This window comes from Pyricularia oryzae, chromosome 4 (genome assembly GCF_000002495.2).
Source record: "Pyricularia oryzae 70-15 chromosome 4, whole genome shotgun sequence".
Classification (NCBI taxonomy): Eukaryota; Fungi; Ascomycota; class Sordariomycetes; order Magnaporthales; family Pyriculariaceae; genus Pyricularia; species Pyricularia oryzae.
This window is the reverse complement of record NC_017851.1, coordinates 4,221,638-4,241,213: the sequence shown is the minus strand read 5'-3', so window position 1 is coordinate 4,241,213 and position 19,576 is coordinate 4,221,638. Positions and strand designations below refer to the sequence as shown.

Sequence of the window (19,576 nt, the reverse complement as noted above, 5' to 3'; positions counted from 1 at the left end):
TCAGCGTGGGTTCCCGTGTGTTTGTGTGCGTGGTCTATGTAAGAACTTTCAGCTGGCTGGACTGGTTGGTTCTGGGTTAGTGATTGCATGGATGAGGGCATGAAAGATACGGAATTGACGGAGTACTGCACCTTTGTACAGGAGCGTTATTCAAACTCGGCACCAATTAAGTACAAGGGACCGCTGGGCAGGTTGACAAGCTAAAGACAGTCTTCACTCAGCATGGACAAAATAAAAATCGATGAGACCAGTCAATAAAAACAATAAAAATAAAAATAAGAAAGGAAAGTGGAAAGCATTTGTATTTTTCTATTTCTGGTCTCTTTTTTTTCTCCAGACAGACGGCACATCCCATGTTAACGGCGGATACAAAGCCCATGGGGAGACCGCTGTCTGTTCAATTCTCATGGCCTGCCCAAGCAAGCCAAGTGATATTAGTACCCGTCTTCATTCCCAAAATCAATACCCACTTCACAACCCGACAGTCTGTCACGCTGTATGCAACCCTTCCAAGCCTTCGTTCATTTTTACTCCTTTTGATTGACACTGCCAAAAGTCCCCTTCCCCCCTCTCGCTAACGCCAACCTCTTTTCACATTCGTCCATGAGAAATAACCAACGGGAGGAGTCTGTGACTAACTTCGTATGTCTACTAAACCGCACATTTCTACAATCTCTTGATTTCTGTCTACTCACGTGCCAGACAACAACGGTTTGCGCCACTAGGCTCAACCTAGGTTCCATGGATTTTTTATCTACGAAGTACAGATTTAACATTATTGCACAAGGCAATACCGGTAGAAACCAGGAAACTGCTGGCACGTATAAATCCTGCGCTGCTAATTAGAAAACAGTCAACCCCACCCACACACACTAAGCTCAGCTACTCCACTAAAACCCCACCTGCACCCTTCCACCCATCGTCAATCATACCACCTCCCCCCAGCATTACCCTACAAAGGATGGCCTACGGTCTTGGCGACGTGTCTTTGGTCTGTTTTAATTTTTTATTCGGTTTTTTTGTCCGTGGACGTAGTTTGCATGATATTTTTGTTTATACCTAGAGAGGTACATACGGATTTGGAAATCGGATTCAGTAGTAATCCATATTATCTATTATCTTGTCTAAACAATTAACAGACAACCCCCAAGGGACGGTCCCAAAAACCGGGATCCCGAACCCGGGTTGTGTTTTTTGTTTTTGTGTATTCAACCCACGTCAAAACCTCCCCCACCCTCAACCCCAATAACATTTCGCTCTTATCAGCTTACCGAACCAACGGTCTTGTCTTGCACTTCTCGGCGACGTCTTGGGAGGTGCAGGGGCTGACAGAAACCGCAAAAGAAAAAGTGTCTCTTGTACTACTTTCGCACAAAGTATTGTGCGAATAGGGACCATTGCTGTAGGGAAAACAAGTACTTCGTGGAGCGTACAGTAGATTTCCGACACGTGCAGCTTACCCTCCCCCAATCACCCGTCCTGATTCGTAAATACCGTTTTTGTCTGCGGCAGTCCGATAAGGCTGGAACGGCAAACCGGCACCGAATACAAACAAAACATATCCCTTGGCCACACAGCTTTTAGGACAAGGTTCTGGTTCAAATGTCCTACCGAAGACAGCAAGTGGAATATTGGGTGGGTTCTTATGCCTCAGCCCTGCCTCCGCCCGGCGGCAGTGCCCTTCTCTTTTTCCCCAAATCCCGCACAACAGCCGCCTGTTTCACTACCCAGCGGATAGCGGATACTGCACATCGTCACAACCTCGAGCGGCTGAGACGGTGTGCCTCGACTGGGCGATCATTTAGGTTTAGGCATGTTTCCACCACTGCAGAAGGACCTAAGATATTTTGCGGCGTATCAAGTCACAAATACGAAAGTCAGTATTTCTTTTTTTTTTATCACTAGCACTAGAACTAGTAGGAATTCTTGCAGTGATTCCAAATCAGGATCTTTTTTTCTTGACATAGCAAGCGGGAATATGCCTGTGCACCCAAATATCAACTCCGAGAAAAGTATGAAACCCCCCGCTGTGCTCCTGAGATACTCCAGACCGTGCAACCAATCTCTCAAAAGCATACACGGATGAACAAGTTAAGAAAATATAAACAAAATAAAACAAAACCAAAAAGCCAATATAATAGAGTATAGAGAAAAAAACCAGGACGCCAGAGCTCCAACCAATCATTCATGTTAGGATAGATAACGCCTCCCTAGGCGAGAAAGTCTCCTTGCGCATGTCCTCTTGGATCTTGCGCAGCCTCTCCCGCTGAGCCCGCCGCTCTTGGATCACCTCAGCCCATGCGGAACAGAAGTTGACCTGGCTCGGCTCGCTCTCGAATTCGATCTCGAACGTCTTATATAGCTCGAAGCCCTGCTCAACGTCTGGGTCGTATGGTTCTCCGTGTATATCAAGGCTAGCCACGTCGCCCCCTGTTTTCTGTTCAAGTCGAGCTAAGGGTACGCAGTGTTAGTCGGATACGAGCATATGAGAAATCAAAATATAAAAACAATGAAAGAAAACAAAACAGAAAGATTAAGCAAAATCGCATACCTCTTATACCTGGCCTTGAGTTCCGCTTATGTATTCCTCCGTATTTCCTCGGCTTCAGTCTGGCGGATGTGTGCCCCCTCGGCTCCATCTCAACGTCGTCCGTGATGAAGGCAGTGATGTACTCTTCCGCCCGACCAAGGAAGACCATTAGCCGTGAAGCGCTGAGCGTCGTCCTATCTCGGAGAGGTCCGGATAGCGCTGTGCCAGCCGTAATGAAGGAGGCGACATCGCTCTGCGCCGCCCGCCGCGCCCGCGGCTCATGCCAGATCTGCAGCCGCACCGAGCTGTACATCTCAACGGATCGACTGTTTGCGCGCGCGAGCCGGATCCACTTGACTGACGATATGTCCAAGACCACCGACTCGCCCGTCAGCTGAGACTGGAACTTAAAAAGGTCGTGTAACGCGTCGAACCTGTAAATAGCGCTGGCCGCGCTGCTGTAGGCTGCGGCCTGCGATGCTACGGAGCCCTGGCGCTTGCTTCTCTCGTCACCGTCACGGATCATGACGATGTTGCCGGAGCGCTGGTCGTATGCGTAAAACGGAACCATCTTTGCCTTGATCCCCTTCATCCAGTGTATCTCGGTGTTGTTGCCTACTTTGCAATGGAACCTGAGATCATGGTTCAGGTTATTCCTGAAGACTTTCAAATGCCCGGTTTCGAATGGTCCAACCAGGGTGTGCGCGCTCTTGACGGCGCCGTCATACAACACGTCCTCCCCAGGTAATACATTATCCCGTGTCGCGATTAGGCTGTCCGGCGGGGTGTGTGCAGACTGTGCAGTGCCAGAACGAGCAAGCACTGGAGGTGGAGGGTCGTCAGGACCTACCACTATAGGTGTTTGTGTATCGTAAAAGTAACCGCCCACTTCCTCGGGATCACTAGAAGCCTGCGCAATCGACCCTGCACCAACGCTGGTCGCTGTCGAAAGTGGTGAGGTAGGTATCGCAGTAGGTGCTTGCGGAGTCCCTAGCGCGACAGGGTTAGAATGCTCCATTAGGGAAGGCAACGACGAGCTCCGTGCCGAAGAGGGTGCCTTTTCTCGGGGTGGCTGGAATCCCGGGATTTGTGACGGCGCATAAGCGGGTGGTGAGAAAGGATCCGGGTGCGTAAACGATCTACTCAAATAGTCTTCATGTGTCCGCGACGAGCTGCTCTCTCCAAAATATGATGTGCCGCGAACCCTTGCGTAGTCGGTAAACTCCAAGTCCGGTGGTGATAATGGCCGCGTGTCCAAGTCGCTAACATACTCTCCTCCAATAGCCAGCCTCTCGGCCGACTGAGAGTCGGTCAAGATCTCAGCAGCCTGTGCGCCACCATCAGAATGTGTAAATAAAGCCGTGGCCCCGAACCCATCCTCGCCCAAGCTCAGTGTCCTCATCCTATCCGTGGCATGTTCGGTGCCTGCGCTGTCTGGGGTAAGCACATCGCCCCCCGACAGAGACCCAGTGTACGGTAATACCGCATTTCTATGTATCGGCGACGCAGCGGTTGCGGATGTGATGGATGTTGGGGACGATGGCTGCTGCGGGCGGAGTGGGGAATCGGCGGGAAGGGACTGTGCGGCCGTTGGTGGCGTCGATCTGTGCGCCGGTCGCGCCTGCAATTCCGACAGCCGACTCGAACCCCAGCTCGCCGAGAGCTGTTGCTGCGGCGGCTTGGGGGCGGGCTCTGCGTCGATGCGCTCGAGGCGGAAGCGGCTGCCCGTCGACGTGATGAAGATGCTTCTGTCGGCTAGCTGCGCGGCCGACTCGACCGTGGCCCTGTCGAACGATGGGCCGAACAGGGACGAGAAGGGCTGGGTGGCATCCTCGTGGATGTCAGGTAGCAGTTGTTGCAAGGTTGGCCGGTTGTTGTCTGGCGGAGGAGGCGGAGCGGGCATGTTGTGGGAGGACTTTTGGTCCCGGGGATCACGCCCGCCCCGTGCTAAAATCTCATTGTCGTGGTTGCTGGCGGCGAGTTCCCGGTCCTTGCGGCCGCGTTGAAACAGCGACGATTGGGAAAAGGACAGCATGCATGGGCTTCAGCAGAAGCTTCTATGTGTTATTATCGAAAAGCAGACAAAAGCGGCAGCAGCGGTGATTGCCTAGTACACGCAGATGCGAAATCATCAGAGACGAAATGAGTCAAGACACAAACCCTCGAAAAGAAGTTGGAAGGGCAAGGGGCGCAATCAGGGAAATAGATGCTGGTACAATTGGTAGATAGCAAGGGCAGAATGCAAGTATGCACGATAGCCGAAAAGCACCCAAAACCTCGCAGATAACATAGAATAACGGTGGGCAATATGATAGGCAGATAGGCACTCGGCAAGACTGGAACCAACGAAGAGAAAGGAACCAACTAACCAAAGCCCGCCCCGAGGATGGAATGGTGGGGTGCGCGCGCTAAACTTCCCCGTGGGAACCCGTAAATCCGGCGTAACCGACCCGACCCCAGCAGGCCTGACATGGGGGTATAGCAGCGTTGGGTGCTTCCAAGTAGCGGTACCCAAAGGCGCGGGCAAGGGTCCTTGGCTTAGTTGGAGCACTTTGGGTTTTCTAATACTGCCTACCCTACCGCCCAGGAAGCCACAAAAAGATGCACAATACATTAAGTAGTAAGCAAGCAAGAAATGGAAGAGAGAGAAGAAATCAAGATATTTGACGATTATTTGTTAGATTGACAGATGCGGGAGCTCAGGGATAACTGTAAAGAAACAGCCGACGAGTACTCAATGCACTAAGACAAATAGCACTTTAAGAAGGACAACCACAACAGGCCGTCAACCCGTCTCATTTTGTGTACCACCCACGTAAGGCAGAGGTCCCTGGTTTACCTTTTACGGGGACCGTTTGCGGGGAACAACAGTCCATTCCCCTGATTCCTTCACTACCAAGTACCGTACTGTACAAAGTTAGGTCGCGTGCCAAGTTGCTTTCTTTGCATGCAACAAAAGTGCGACATCAGCCAATACGTAGTACATACCAAAGTATAACCAGGTCCAGCTATTAATACTCACTAGCCACCAATTTAAACCTAGCCAAGGTACGCTTTGCTAGGCACCTATTTATGTGGTTCATAAGTCGCCAACGTCAACCTGTTCTCGGGGTATGCATGCACTTCATCCATGACGCCGTTTCCAGATCGAATCTGTGGAGCCTTCAATGCCACTGTATATAGCATGTCGTGCTTGATATTCATGCTCAGGCATAGCGGTCTGCCGCCTGTCGCATTTCTCATTACGGTATATTGCCGTTGACGAGCGATACGTAATCTGCAGGACCAGGAAAAAAAAAGGAAAAAACAGGCCCCTCCCCCTAGTGTGGACACGATTTTTTTTTGTCGCATTCTGACCAATAAAATTTCATATGGAAATACAACCCAAGCTAGTCTCATCTGCGCGGCTTTCTGCTTTCTGCCATGAGGCCTGTTTAGAAAATTTTATAGATCGGACCCATTTGGTGGGAGTTATGGTTAAAATGTATGTACGTTGAGGACACGCATTCCACAGCTCGTCCCATGGTGGCCGTTACAGCATGGGTGGAAAAAAAAAGAGAAGCAACAAAGACTCGACTATAGTTAATTGTCCTGATGATATGCATATAGAGCCCATACATATGTATATATATAGGTATATATTTAAACCAGCAATTGCGACGGAGAATACCTCAGTGGTCTTGAAGGACCGTATTCGCAGTGCTGTACCAAGTATCACACCTCAAATTTCCATCTCATCGTTCGGTTCATCGCTACCCAGAATATAACGCCAGTGCGGGCAAAGCCCCGCATTTGGGGGCCATACGGTGATATACTAGAACTAGTTCTAGAACTAGTTCTAGTTCAGGTTGCTTGCTTTCCGGTGTACATATTGTCGGCCATCAAGTCTCTCCGACCTCCAAAGGACATAGCGACACGGTTAATCGGATAGGAAGCCAACAATAAAACTTTCATGATCAATGCTATGCTATCATCGTGCTCGTGACATCAAAGAAAATACCAGCCAAGAAGCCTTGGACATTACTGCCCACCATGCCCTAGGTGACCTTCTTTTTCCGTCCGCCACGACCCTTCTTCTTTGGTTCCGGCACCTCTTCGTCACTCGAGCTCTCGGCCTTTGCCCTGCCCCCAGCCCTCCCAGCCTTCTCCTCAGTCTCCGAGATCCGCCCGACTATCTCGCGCAGGAAATCCCATTGGTCATCCGACTCGATGACCTGCTTGAGGTGCTGAGCCGTTACTCGTTTGGCGCCTTTGTCCTTAGCCACATCGTGACTTTTGGATACGAGGGCGACCATGAACATTTCCAGTGCCTTTCCCACGGCAATTGGTGTCTGCTGGGCAACCTTGCCGACCTCCTCATCAGCCTGCATGATGCGCTTGATGCGCGCCGTTGGAAATCTGGTTTTGACAGGAGAGGCGATGACAGACGGCTGTGCAGCCGCCGCTGATCTTCTTGGCGGCATGGCTTCTGGCAGAGGATATGACGGCTGAGTCTCTGATTTTATGCGTATATTTTGGGGCGAGTGAACGCCGTACTGCTCCTCAGATTTGACTTCAGGTTTTATCCGAGTCGCGTCTGAATGAGGCTGAGAATAAGAGCGCCTGTGAGGTTGCTGCGGGAAAAGATCGCGCTGAGGGATTTCCTGTACGGAAGAAAAGCAAAAAGCGTCGTCGGGTTCAGATTTGTACTGCTGAGCCGAGTAGGGTGGAATGTACTGCAGTCCAATGGGTGATGGGCCGGGTTGGGACGTGTTTATGTTGTGGTTTGATGGTGGCACAATCTGAAGCGATTGAATGTTTTTCTGTGTTTGGAAGGGTGAATGGATATAGTGCAAGTGATTTTGCGCGTGCACAGCCTGGGAGGGATTGGGCTGGGGAGAGATTGGAGTGTGTAGTGAGTAGGGATGTTCGTGATAAGGTGTGTGAAGGTGATGATGATGTTGCTGGTTGGAATGCAATGAAAAATGCACTTCGCCGACGCGATTCGCTTGGTAGTTGGTGGTTACGCTTGAAGTGGGGCCGCCGGGCAGCGTGAGACCGTGTGGTGGGCTCAATGGCCGGGACCTTGGGTTTGAGCTCGAGACCTGCACCGGAAACCCAAACCCTGACGACGAAGAGTGGTGGTGGTGGTGGTGGTGGCCCGCGTTGTGAGAATCCGCCGACCCGCTGTAAAACGAGCTTAGATCTGGACTTGCAGGCGCATAAGACATAGCGAGAGGTCCGTTTGCTCTTGAGTCGATCTGGTATGGGGCTGCTCTTAAAGAGCGTGCGTGCGTGCTGGTGGGATAGGTCCAGCAAAAGGCTACCCAGGATTTGCCAAGGATAAGATCCCTGGACCTTGGCAATCTTTTGACTTGACGCGAGACTAGAATAATCTAATTCTTCGTCTCTTGTTGTCGCGTTACTTTGTAACGGCTGGCAAGGTTGGTTGCTTGGTTTGGACAAGAATGCTGAGCGGATGTTGTCAGAGCGTGTTTGGTGTGTTCGGAATAGACGTATGTATGTCAACGTGTGAGTGGGTTGCGATGAGAATCGATGTGATTGAATGTGTCTGTCTGTCTGTTTGGGGTCTAGACTGACTACCTAGGCTGGGTAGGTAGAAATGGAGGTATTAGATGGATAATGTAGGTATACTGGAGGGACACTACGATGTCAATATAGAAACAAAAAAAAATGACCAGGGCATCTGCAGCTGCACCGTTATGGATGCGCTAGACATCCGCGGGCAGGTGCAGGTGACGTTGTGATGTGATTGCTGAGGCAGGGGCCTGCATCTTGCACAGGCAGATAGGCAGAAGTAGCAGCACACGACAACGAGACATGGACTGACTTTTGCAACTTTGAGGAATCGGGAAGTCAAAAAGGGGGTTTGGGTTGACTGACATCCAGTAAACAAAAAAAGAGAGGTAACAAAATGCGGTGGTGATATGAGTTATGCTCGGCCCACTGTCTTTTGTCTATCGTTTGAAGACGATCTTGAAGGAGGAAAACGTGTCACTGCGGAATAGTACGCCACAACCAAGCTGCAATTAACCGGCTTCTTCCGGCAACCGCGATGCTCTTCGTAAGTGATATGCTAAGGTAGCTAGCAGGCTGCGTAGGCCTCAGCCCGACCTGCGCCTGGTGTAAGCCCAGCGGTTGTATGACACCCGAATGATTTGATATTCGGTCAATGAGACTACCCACACAAGCGTTGAGTTGAGCAGTTCACTGGTACCCGCAGATGGGTGGGTCGAGGTAGGCGAGTCAAATCAGGCAGCCACCCCACAGTCAAGCTCGATTGAATTTTGAGGCGTGGATGCTTTCTGGTCTCACACACACGAGCACTACACCGTGGGAGAAAAATCACGGTTATAAAGCTGTATGCGATATGACGATTATGCAATATCCCAACACCGAAAACAGAGTGCTGAAGGGGGTTTATTTGTCGAGGCGTTGATTTAACTTTCGAGAGCGCAAGAGAGAGAGAAAAGAAAAGGGGCCCGTGCAGGTCAAGTAAACTCAATATAGGAATAAAGGGGTAGGGTGGCTTGGGTGGGAAGAAATATAGTCAATTTGGGTTTGGCGTGTGGAAGCTCGGGCCAGCTGGGCCGATCTATTGTATGAATTTTTGCAGCTTGAAAAAGAAAGGGCTGGGAGCTGTGTGCCGTGCCCGAAAGGCCAGCGAGCGAGGGGTTTGGTGGGACGTTGGGCTTGTTTATATGCGCAACGCGGTCATACAAGCCAGATCAACCCGGTGCTCTGTTTCCTGATTGGGTGTGGGTCGTTTGCTTTTGTCTGATCCTGTGCAGTGCCGCAAGCCAAGTCAGGCGCCAGCCGCAGTCTCCCTTTTTTGTAAAGTGGGGTTGGTGGGACCTAAAAATGTTCAATCAAGTCTGGTGCCAGAGGTAACTAGGTTGGTAAGTTTAGTCGGGTTGATCTGTAGGGTAGGTAGGTGGCAGGTACCTAGGTACCTGCCACCTACCTACCTAGGTGCGTACATGCCTTTTCTAGGCAAAGTGAATTTTCCCGTCCCTGAGTCTCGCGTCGTGATGGAAGGGAGCCTTTTATGTTCACAAGCGTCACTCGTCACGAGGCTGCGCACTTTACGACGGCCAACAAACATCTCCAACAGGCTTCCCATAGAGCTTGAAACTATACTCGGAACTTTAAAGACTCAAACACGATAGATTTATTTCGTTCGCGTAAAGGAACCGGTCATGTCACGCGCTAGGTCCGCTGTCTTGGATTTCGGACGCGATCCTAAGCTAGGCAGGTATCTTAGCCATGCTACCAGGCTACAAAACCTTTAACGTTGATGCATCCGACCGGCGCCCATGCAAGCCAGTCATTCTCTTGCATGGACACCACTGATACTTGCAAACTGGACCCTTAAAGGGTTCGTCGATTAATCACGGGTAGGTCACATGTTTCTTTTCATAGAACTATAAACCTTTGGCCAAAATGACGATAAAAGAGCCCAGAGGCATGCATATACCAGCGCTTTGGAAGCCGAGCTTGTCTTTCCGACAAGCTAAGGTTCCCTGTGAGCTGTGTCAAGCAAGTCGATGAGGGTTTAATTACTTGATCTAATCTGATGCGGCATTCCCCCCCCTTCCTCTCTCTCTCTCTTCGCTTTGTGGCACTTGACCCTGTTTATATGCCAAGGCTAAATAGACTGACCAGCATACAGTTTCATCGATCACGTTTTCACGATGTTGTCCTGCAACATCCGTCCCCTGATTTCGTCAACAATGAGTCTGATGCCTTTCAGCCTCTTCTCTTTGTCGCTGACAAGGAAGATTGACACCACTGGCCATGCGTGAATGGCTGAAGGTTCCTCGTGACTTCTTGCGGTGATGCCAAAATCCTGCAGCATCTTCTTCAACCTCCGCGCATCGGGTGCGAAAACCTCCTCCTCTCCATAAATGATAAACACTTCTTCTAAGGGGCTCGCCCGTCGCCACCAGTCCGCATCGTGACAACACCCAGGCGACACGAGCGGATCGTGCATGTCGGCGGCCCCGATGTACTGAAGCCCATACGTGCGCAGGGCCTCGGCGTTGAGGAAGTCACTGCTCGTGGTCTTATTTTCGTCCGTGATCAATGTCACCCACGGGCTTATCAGAACGACCATGCCAGGCTTTTGTTGCTGCGCCGTCTGGTCTGGGACGTCAGTTTTTTCTGACGAATCTTGACGACCGAGATGAAGCATGAGGCTGAGGGACAAGCTTCCGCCCGCGGAATCTCCTGCCACGACCACATTTGAAGCTTGTCCTGCCATGGACACTGCGTATTCGTATCCGCGGATTGCTTCTTCTAGCGGCTTTGGATAACAAGCCTTAGGAACCAGTGTGTATTCGAGGATGAACATAGATGGATTTTGGAAGCCAGACTCCCGCAGCAGCGTGTGCCATGTCACAAGGAATTCAAGGTAAAAGTTCCCCGAGCCCATCGAAAATCCACCACCTGCCATTGCATCAGGAACAGAGTCAGTCGTGCAATGCGGCGTTGAGGTCTCGGGTGGACTCACCGTGTATGTAGTACACAACCACATCTGGGCGCTTTGTCGGATCCGCAGCAACCCAAATTCCATTGAAGCCTCTCTACGGTAGCATATCAGGTCAGTGCACTTCTACACACAAAAAAGAAGCCAGGCAATCGATGGAAACGCACCCCTCTGTGCTCGCGCCAGTGTACTGGCGGTCGAAGATACCCGTGACGGAGCATGCGGTATCTCAGGAAGGGTAATGAAACTTCCTTGCTCAGAAAAACCCGGCCGATGCGTGCGGGCATGTTGGCAAAGGCGAAGCGGACGCAGCGGATGACGAAATCCTCAAACATCGAGGCCTGGCGCGTGAATGGGGACACATCGGCGCTCCTGGCGAACACCTGGTCACGAATGAACTCGTAAGGCAGCTGCAGGAGTAGGAATGGGAGGCAATTCAGTATGCAAGCGACCGTGTCGAACAGGCCAGCCTGTAACACAAGCTGTGGTGCGAGCAGAAGGCAGAAGACTATGATGTCTATGCTGGACATGGGCCCGAGGATCATGGTGACGACGGTACGATGCTCTCTCTCTCTCTCTCTCTGAGAAGGTTTTGGTGACAGAAGTTGCCTGTGTTGACGCGCAGGTCCGATCGAGAGACGAAACAATAGATATATTCAGCAATGTAAGTAGGCAGGCCCTTCCCTTCAAGAAAGCACGTCGTGATATCATCGACTTGGGCCGGGTTGGAGTCCGGGCGGTGAAGTCGACCTAAGCTGCAGCAGGTGGCGTAGAGGTTGAGTTGAGTGTCTCGCGCCATTCCTCAAATCCCCATGCCAAGCCATTGCAGATTTCCTTGGAAATTCAGTCCGTCCGAGCAATAACTTATGTAAGCATGTGTACGGAAGTATTGTATCCATCCGATATCGGTTTATTGATGCTACGATCGTGATGTTCTTAAGTTCATCGGGTTTTTTTTTTTTTTTTTTTTTTTTTTTGCTTCTTCTCAAAAACACCAATGGAATCATTGGATAATACTAAAAGGGGAGTAAGTGGATGGTATCGTTGGCTTGCAGAAGACCCAAGCAAAGATAAGAGTATATGCAGGTCACACAGTCCCGTTTTTCTTTTATGTCTCACCTAGAACTGGTTCTGCATGCACTGCCACTTGGGAAACGTCCTCAAACGAACCCAAAACACCCGAATGGCATGCTTTTTTTGCGGAGTATTTGAGCCATGGGGAAGACAAGAAAGTTTCTATAACAAATATCAAGAGCGAAAATAGCTAGGCTGTTGCAAGATTCTAAACGCTTCCTATGGACGAAATAATGCCGATATTCCTTCTACTGCGCGGCCAAAATCTCCTTTTCCATGCGGTCAAAGGCGCCGAGGACGTTGCCGTACTTTTCAAAAACGCCCTCGCGGTACCCGTCGTCGACCTTTTGAATGGCGCCCTCCTCGCGCCACCGGGCGCCGATGAGCTCGTCAAAGGTCTCCTTGTCGTCGCGGCGTTCGAGGGCCCAGACGGCCTTGTAGGCACCCCCGAGCGCGCAGGCGTTGCCGCCGACGTCAAGGCGGTAGACGCCCTCGGCACCTCCTAAAACGTCACCGACGACGCGGGCGATGGCAGGGTTGAGCGAGCCGCCGCCCACGAGGTAGATACGGCGCGGCTGCGCGGGTAAGCGCTGGGCCTTGTCGGGTCGGTCGACCAGCGACTGCGAGCGCAGCCGGAGGGAGAGGATCTGCGACTCCACGATGGCCCGCGCGTCCTTGGCCTTGTCCCAGGTCTCGGGAGCCGGGACAAGGTCGCTGCCATTAGAGGCGTTGCAGGTGTAGCGCCACGTGCCGGCGCGCACGTTGGGCACGATCTCTGGGAGGTAGAAGTACAGGCCCATCTTGCCAAGGCTGGATCCTTCGGGGCAGTCCAGCGGGGGAGTCTCGAGGACGGCCTTGTTGAACGAGGCCCAGGCGTCCGTGGCGCCGGCTGGGGTCGAGTAGGAAGACTCGGCGGGCAGCGCGTCACGGACCTTCTCACGGGCCAGTCCTCCGTTCTTGTAGCACAGCATGAACATGTACTGACCGGGTGTTGTTGGGTGGTTGAAGAAGTGATAGGACTCGTCGGGCTGGTAGTGCGAAGTGCTCATCAGGAACGTGGTTGAAGTACCCAAGCTAACAATGGCGTCACCGGGGCGCAATGGCAACGCCAGGATGGTCGCAGGGTTGTCACCGGTGAAGGGGGCAACCTGGCACTCCTTCGAGAAGCCGTACTTCTCAACAAAGTAGCTTGAGATGGAGCCCATGCTGCCTCCGCCGTCCCGCCTGACCTCGCCCAGCTTGGCACGCAGAGCATCGACCTGGTCGGCACCGCCTGCGGTGAGGTCAAGGAGCGGGCTGCTCCAGTCGTCGGCTGCGATGTCCCACAGGTTCATGCCGCAGGCGTCGCTTATCTCCATCGGGGCGACGGCGCCAAGGAAGAGCGAGGCAAGGAAGGATGATACAAGGGAGATGCGGGCTGTTTTGGCGTAAACCTCGGGCCGTTTGCGGCGCATGCGCATGATCTGCGGGCCGGTGAAGCGCTGATTTCTCGACTGTGATTAGCAATCTACTTTTAAACACTTATATATTGCCATTTTCCTGGTATCTTCTCTTATCAATATCCGCCAATGCGAGATACTTTCGGTGTCTCTTACATGATGAGCTGCACTTCCAGTCACCTCTGCCAACTTATGCTTGGACCCCAACTTGCCATCGAACTCGTCGCACTCGGCCTGAGTACTGTGATCCTGCCAGTTGGGCGCAAAGGGGTGCGAGAAGGCGTCGGTAAGCTGTTCGACCAGGGGCTTGTCGGAGCTCAGGCCCGATAGCTCGGAAGCGGCGGCGTCGCTCCAAAAGACGCTGCCGTGCTGCTGGCAGGCGCCACTGATGCCCCTGACCCTGTCGAGGGGAGCCTTGCGCTCGCGCAGGCGGTCCAGCACCAAGTCCAGGGACTCGAGCCACATGGCTACCGGGGCAAATACCTCGCCCTCATTGCTGTTGACGAGGACGCCTTTCGTGAGCGAGTACTTGGCACCGAAGTCAGCGTCAAAGTCAACCTTGGCCTCAGAAACAACCGAGAGGTCCGAGGAGACAAGAATGGCTGATTGTGAAGGAGCGGTCTGTTAGCCGGATACAGCCAAGTTTAGACGATTCAGGGTTTGAACAAAGGGAAGTTATCTTCTTCAGTACCTTTAAGCTGCTGGGTTGAGAGGTCAAACCCCAGATATAGGGGTCCAGAGCTCATGTTGGGCAGGGTGATACACCGAGGATAGGATTAACAATGGTGATACTTCTGTTCTTCTGCCTGTCCGTCTTTCCTGGAGACCGACCTCTGACTCGGAGAATGTTTTGAAGGAAAAGGAAAAAAAAGGACAAATCAAGTATTTGCAATCATGTGAACAACAGTGAATTCTGCTAAGTTGACATGAAGAAAGTAAAAATACCCAGGCACGTTAACAGTATACTGCACTAATCATTGGCAGCAAGTGACGTCGAGGTGGACCTGATCCCCAGTCAAAGTATCTGGGCACCTAGGCACCTAGGTATTCATTCCTAATCATCCCAACGCCACCCTTGCATTTACCCGCTACGCTGAGTATCAGATGGGGAGGGGGGTTAAACGAGGGGCAGCCCCCATCTGAAAGCCTGCACCTGGCCTACTTTATAAGAGGTATCATGTAGATATGGGGCTTCAATTCGCTTCAATCAATTGAAAAAAGGCCGGCTTTTATTGTAGCTACTGACTGACTACATATCCGAGTCCATGTTGATTGAGCTTTCGACTTTTTGCCGCACCAATCGGGAATATGGCGGGGTAAAGTGGGTGGTAGTGGAGGTTCCTTTAGGAGCCCCAGCTCGCCGGCGTCGGGTTGGGCATCAGGTTGTTTTGCAGGGGATTATTGACCTACAAGCAGCCGTAGATAAGATAGGAAAGAAAGCCGGAATGCGGCACCTGCGATTCATCAGTCGCGTCGCGACGCGCCATCTAACCAAGCTCCCCCTCCAATGAATCGACAAGCACATTGCGCCGACTCAAGTATCCCGACCAGGATACTAAATCCCACATTGGAAAAAGAATAGCAGGTGTCCAAAGAAATGACCTCGTCAATTAGCTCAGAAACGCAACTCTTAGCGGAGCATTTTGGCTACCCTCCAGTGGTAAGTTCGCATTTGGCGCTCGGCCTAGAAAAGTAAAACAAAAAAGGTCCCCAGCACGACCCTGTATACAATGCTAACACCCTTCGCCCTTTTGGAACAGAGCCTCCTAGATGATATCATCAACAGCATAAACATCCTCGCCGAGCAGGCCCTCAACAGCGTCGAGAGGGGCCTGCTCGCCGCGAAACCCACCAGCCTTGGATTCCGCGCACCGCCGCCCCAGTCGAAAAAGACAAAACACTCTGCCACGACAACCGTAGAAGATGCTCCCCCACCATCGCCCGAGGAGACGCAGCGGCATGAGGTGGAAAATGGCACCCATCAGCTCGAGACCCTGCTGTGCGCGAGCATTGATCGCAACTTTGATATATTTGAGATTTGGGTCATGCGCAACATATTGACGGTACGACCCGACGACCGTGACTGGATCCGGCTCTCACACTACGAGGGTCTAGACTTTTCGGCTGCAAGCAAAAGGATGAAATTGGCAGGGACGGAAACCGGTCAGGACGAAGCAGTGAATGCAGACGGCCCGGAGGGCGACAAAGAGCCGAGTAACCAGACAAGGGCCGGTGGCAAAGGCGAGGACGTAGACGCGGCAGAGACAGCGGGCGATGCGCCAACACTAGCGTCCGTGGCCCGACTCCGCCGCCGTCTCCAGGCCAGCCAGAAGCTCAACGTGATGCTGCATGCCGAGCGGGCGCGGAACGCCAAGCTGCTCGATGAGCTGCGGCAGTTCATCCACGGCACACCCGGGCCCGCCGCCGTCAAGGTGGAAAACGAAGAGGGCCAAAACAAACCAAACCTCGCATTCCTCCGAAGCAAGGGCGACCTGACAGTCGGCGACGCCGAGACCCCCCTGACGACGACGACAGCCTTCAGCCTCTCCCAGCTGCAAGCCCTCCGTGCGCTTTCGACATCGCTGCAAACCATGATGCCGGATCTTGTGCAGAGGACCGGCGGTGCCGACCAAGGCGATACAAAGAAGAGCTGGAGAACCGAGAGACTCGAGTACGTCGAGGGGTCGACGCGGAGACACCTCGAGAACGTCAGAGGACTGGAGCTGGGCGCGAGTGGGTATGTACGTGACGGCGAGTGGCAAGGCGAAGGGAGGAGTCTTGCAACGGGCGAGGTCCAGGGCCTGGAAAGAATTGCTAGTCTTCTCGGTGCCGAACCGAAAAATAGTGTTCGGGAACCAGAAACGAGGACGGCGGATGCCATGGACGAGCCTTGATGTGCTGTGATGTGTCGGCCTATGATGAATAATAAAGCGCAACTGAAAGCGATATCTGATCCTGCATTTTGAAATAAACACAATCACTTTAATTCTAATTTGGATCCCTCGATCTAAATAGGATGGTATTAATACTACATTTGAGTCTGGGCTGGACTTTGTTTGGTTCTGTTGACCTTCCCCGACATCATTGAGATAGCCCATACTGTCTGGCGATATCCCAGAAAGCGTGAAGTCGAAAGCGGGACTCTGTTTCTTCATCAGTCGACGACTTCATCTCGTCGACGGCCTTGACCAATCGTGCGGCTTCCAGACCCTTGCCATTGGCGATCAGGGCGCGCAGCAGGTGCTCGTACAGCCGCATGGTCATGTTGCCGTTCTTGGAACGTTCGAATAAGTCGAAGGCGCTGTCGACGTCCCCAGCGTTCATGAATCCGCTGATGGCGCGCTCCCAGAAGACATGGTCGATGTGTGGCTTGTTGAACAAGTCGTGAGTTTCAATAAGTTTGCGTGCCGCGTCTAGAGCCGGCGGGTTACGGTGGAGGAAGTGCTCCACGAGAATGGTGTACATGTGTGTCGTCGGCTCGAGCCTGCGGTTCCCCATCTCCTGCATAATGTGGTTGACAGCGATGTCAGTGCCGGCATGGCTCTCATTCTCCTTCAGAAGCTCGAACATGAGCTTTGCGTAGGCCGAGGGATTGGTTTTCTTGGGGTCATTGCCCGTGACCATAGTAATGATACGCTTCACCGCCTCGAGCTTCTCCTCTGGGCCAGCATGCCTCAAATAGGGACCCATCCCTTCAATGAGAATCGTCTGGGTGCCCTCATCCGGCTCCACGCCCTGATCGTTCATCATCTCAAGCACTGCGTCAACCTGTTCCGGTGCCCTCCGGATCATGGTTTGCAACAAAGTATTGTAAGTGATGACGTCAGGTTCGATATTGTACCTCTCGGCCCACTGTAGAATCTTCATTGCCGCCGGTATTCCGTTGATGCGCAAAATTCCAAAGAGTGCCGCATTGACTGGCACTATAGATGGCTGGACAGCTTGAGCGGAGGGTTCGCCGGAGGTTTGTTGTTTATTCCAAATCCTTGCCATCTCATCCAGCGCGGACAATCCAGCATCTGCCTTACCACACTCGATTAGGCCCGAAATGCGGACGGTCCAGGCGTGCGTGTCCAAGGGTACCCCCAATTCCACGATCTGATCCCAGATATTCTCCAAAGCTGAGGCGTTGCGACCTCGACTGCAACCTTCCATCATGGCGGTAAACGTCTTGATAGTAGGCTCCAGGCCGATCTGTGTCATCGTATTCCAGACCTCAATTGCCCTCTGAGGTCTCCTCAGTGCATTGAAGGCCATGATAAACTGATTCCATATGCTGGGAAATCTCTGCAGATCCTCAATGGTCTTCTGAGAAGGTGGTGACTCATGGCCAAAAAAGTCCAGCCAAGCCCTTTCCAGCATGGCACTGTTCTTGCCGGAAAGGGCTTTGTTGAGACTCTTCTTCACCTCGAGGAAGTGTTTCCTGCCGGAGCCCGTCACATCGAGCTTCCTGATCAGTGTTGGGTGTTTCAAATACGATTGCTTGGGATCGTTCCACTCTTTCAGTTGGTTGTGCATCACAGTCCAGCGATGACGGACGTACGGGATCAGCTTGCCCGGGATTTGCACCAGCTTTTCTGGGCTCATATTGGAATCCTTGGACCGGACAACAAGGCCCGTAATTGAGGCAAGAAAATGTGACGCGGCCGCCCGGTTGCCAGGGAGGCACCTGCCGGAATCATTGAACAAAACCCAGGTAACCAGCAGCAACGGTATTACCGGGCGCAGTTGAAGGGGCGCATATGCATGAAGTAGCTTGGATAACGAATAGTACAGCGTCGATTCACCCCTTTGGTTGTGTCCCTCGGGGAGGCGGAAGTCGACATCGGCCAGAGGAGTGTGTGGATCCAGCTCCATAACGACATGGTGAGGAAGGCTGACAAGCTTCCATGATTGTGCAACGTCGTCAAAGAACATCTTGATGCGACCTGTGGCTTCTTGGTACTCTTCCAAGGATACCTCTGGGGAGACGTTGGTCAAGCAAAGATACTCCAACCGGCCCTGCATCGCGCGAGCCCATGACTTAATGTCCAAAACGCCGAGGCGAAGAGCTACCAGTGTCACGTCGGCAAGAGACGGAAGCTTTTCTAATGTCGGATCATTCTTCATGGCAGTAAGGATGCGTTGGATAAGCTTTCTCAGCTCTGGTTCGAAAACTCGAGGCACATACTTGGCGGCATTGATGCCTGGGTATATCTCGGTCTTGAAAAAGTCGTATGCTTCTGAAAGGTCTGGCTTGGGTTGCTCCGTCATCCTCATCAACTTGGCAACGTCGTTATATGTCTTGAGGTCGAGGGTTGACTCGGGGGTTTCAGCCGGCTTGCCGCCAAATCTATCGTCATCCTGATGCCTGCGCTGACCCCTAACCACGCTCTCAAAGATTGCTAGATTGCCTGTGACGGTTGAAGTGGGCGGAGGTGATCTCCTGAAGCGTGGGGTGTGCTGGTTGGCAGCAGAGGCCTCTGTGGCGGCGCCGTCCCTGCTTCCATCTTGCTGACCAGGAGCACCAAATGTAGTTTTGGCCGCATGCGGCGCTGATGCTGGCGGTGTCGGTGTCGAGTGCGACCTCCATTGTATTTGTGTGATATTACATCGAGGTGTTGGAGGAATAGGTCGTCTTGTTCCGGCGCCGAGAGATCTGCAGAGCAGGCACACAGCCCGCGTATCTTTCATGGCTGATTATAACCAGGAAACAAGATATCTATGCATCGAGGGCGGTGCCATATGAGAGACGATTGGGTGTATCGGTCTTTGGTATGGCGAGCAGATTGAAGGATGAGGTACCTTAAGTTTAAGATCAAAGCTCCGAGCTTTTTGTCGCGACAGAACGATGCCCAATAAAAAATGGTGGAGAAGAATCCTAGGTATGTTTCATTCCCAATTTGACCCTAACCCTTGATATACTTCCATAGGGAGCTGACCCAAGAGCGGGTCCTGGCAAGCCTGACAAGCTTGGCTTGCTCAAGTTGCCCTACGTCACTGGCCGGCGGGCGGACCTTGGGCACTCACTCTTACAGTAATTACGTAGGTGCCGCAGCAGTAAAG

The 19,576-nt window shown here is 52.4% G+C and overlaps 6 protein-coding genes across 7 annotated transcripts; 1 reads left to right on the top strand and 5 right to left on the bottom strand.

Moving 5' to 3' along the window:
- Positions 1-1,850: 1,850 nt before the first annotated feature.
- On the bottom strand, positions 1,851-4,867 carry MGG_06301 (uncharacterized protein). The gene is made up of 2 exons (XM_003717237.1): positions 2,552-4,867; positions 1,851-2,451 (listed from the first exon to the last, which is right to left on the bottom strand). Exons 1-2 carry the CDS (start codon positions 4,563-4,565, stop codon positions 2,186-2,188), a joined length of 2,280 nt encoding a protein of 759 aa, XP_003717285.1. The 5' UTR covers positions 4,566-4,867; the 3' UTR covers positions 1,851-2,185.
- Positions 4,868-6,465: 1,598 nt separating this feature from the next.
- MGG_06302 lies at positions 6,466-9,255 on the bottom strand (the record flags this gene model as incomplete). Of its 2 annotated transcripts, none has more annotated exons than XM_003717236.1 (2): positions 6,466-8,163; positions 8,414-9,255. In XM_003717236.1, the coding sequence occupies one exon, from the start codon at positions 7,738-7,740 to the stop codon at positions 6,568-6,570; it is 1,173 nt and encodes a 390-aa protein (XP_003717284.1). In that variant the 3' UTR covers positions 6,466-6,567. The 2 variants fall into 2 exon arrangements, with proteins under 2 accessions (XP_003717284.1, XP_003717283.1); XM_003717235.1 differs by having other exon boundaries at positions 8,140-8,452; positions 8,896-8,902.
- Positions 9,256-10,060: 805 nt separating this feature from the next.
- MGG_06303 (uncharacterized protein) lies at positions 10,061-11,824 on the bottom strand. The gene is made up of 3 exons (XM_003717234.1): positions 11,186-11,824; positions 11,043-11,115; positions 10,061-10,978 (listed from the first exon to the last, which is right to left on the bottom strand). Exons 1-3 carry the CDS (start codon positions 11,561-11,563, stop codon positions 10,212-10,214), a joined length of 1,218 nt encoding a protein of 405 aa, XP_003717282.1. The 5' UTR covers positions 11,564-11,824; the 3' UTR covers positions 10,061-10,211.
- Positions 11,825-12,177: 353 nt separating this feature from the next.
- MGG_12860 (xylulose kinase) lies at positions 12,178-14,492 on the bottom strand. Its single transcript, XM_003717233.1, has 3 exons — positions 14,223-14,492; positions 13,688-14,133; positions 12,178-13,573 (listed from the first exon to the last, which is right to left on the bottom strand). Exons 1-3 carry the CDS (start codon positions 14,275-14,277, stop codon positions 12,341-12,343), a joined length of 1,734 nt encoding a protein of 577 aa, XP_003717281.1. The 5' UTR covers positions 14,278-14,492; the 3' UTR covers positions 12,178-12,340.
- A 452-nt stretch (positions 14,493-14,944) lies between these two features.
- Positions 14,945-16,627, top strand: MGG_06304 (Mis12 domain-containing protein). The gene is made up of 2 exons (XM_003717232.1): positions 14,945-15,191; positions 15,292-16,627. The coding sequence occupies exons 1-2, from the start codon at positions 15,129-15,131 to the stop codon at positions 16,423-16,425; spliced, it is 1,197 nt and encodes a 398-aa protein (XP_003717280.1). The 5' UTR covers positions 14,945-15,128; the 3' UTR covers positions 16,426-16,627.
- On the bottom strand, positions 16,474-19,412 carry MGG_06305 (uncharacterized protein). Its single transcript, XM_003717231.1, has one exon. It carries the CDS (start codon positions 19,202-19,204, stop codon positions 16,613-16,615), a length of 2,592 nt encoding a protein of 863 aa, XP_003717279.1. The 5' UTR covers positions 19,205-19,412; the 3' UTR covers positions 16,474-16,612.
- Positions 19,413-19,576: the final 164 nt, after the last annotated feature.

Excerpts from the sequence above, each read along its gene's own strand:
- MGG_12860 (XM_003717233.1), bottom strand. The coding sequence starts at position 14,277 with ATGAGCTCTGGACCCCTATATCTGGGGTTTGACCTCTCAACCCAGCAG. Across the intron at positions 14,134-14,222 it reads CTCAACCCAGCAGCTTAAAG|CCATTCTTGTCTCCTCGGAC; the intron begins GTACTGAAGAAG and ends CTTCACAATCAG. Across the intron at positions 13,574-13,687 it reads CTGGAAGTGCAGCTCATCAT|CGCTTCACCGGCCCGCAGAT; the intron begins GTAAGAGACACC and ends TCGAGAAATCAG.
- MGG_06305 (XM_003717231.1), bottom strand. The coding sequence starts at position 19,204 with ATGAAAGATACGCGGGCTGTGTGCCTGCTCTGCAGATCTCTCGGCGCC.
- MGG_06304 (XM_003717232.1), top strand. The coding sequence starts at position 15,129 with ATGACCTCGTCAATTAGCTCAGAAACGCAACTCTTAGCGGAGCATTTT. Across the intron at positions 15,192-15,291 it reads ATTTTGGCTACCCTCCAGTG|AGCCTCCTAGATGATATCAT; the intron begins GTAAGTTCGCAT and ends CTTTTGGAACAG.
- MGG_06303 (XM_003717234.1), bottom strand. The coding sequence starts at position 11,563 with ATGATCCTCGGGCCCATGTCCAGCATAGACATCATAGTCTTCTGCCTT. Across the intron at positions 11,116-11,185 it reads ACTGGCGCGAGCACAGAGGG|AGAGGCTTCAATGGAATTTG; the intron begins GTGCGTTTCCAT and ends ATGCTACCGTAG. Across the intron at positions 10,979-11,042 it reads GGTTGTGTACTACATACACG|GTGGTGGATTTTCGATGGGC; the intron begins GTGAGTCCACCC and ends ATGCAATGGCAG.
- MGG_06301 (XM_003717237.1), bottom strand. The coding sequence starts at position 4,565 with ATGCTGTCCTTTTCCCAATCGTCGCTGTTTCAACGCGGCCGCAAGGAC. Across the intron at positions 2,452-2,551 it reads CTCAAGGCCAGGTATAAGAG|CTCGACTTGAACAGAAAACA; the intron begins GTATGCGATTTT and ends GCGTACCCTTAG.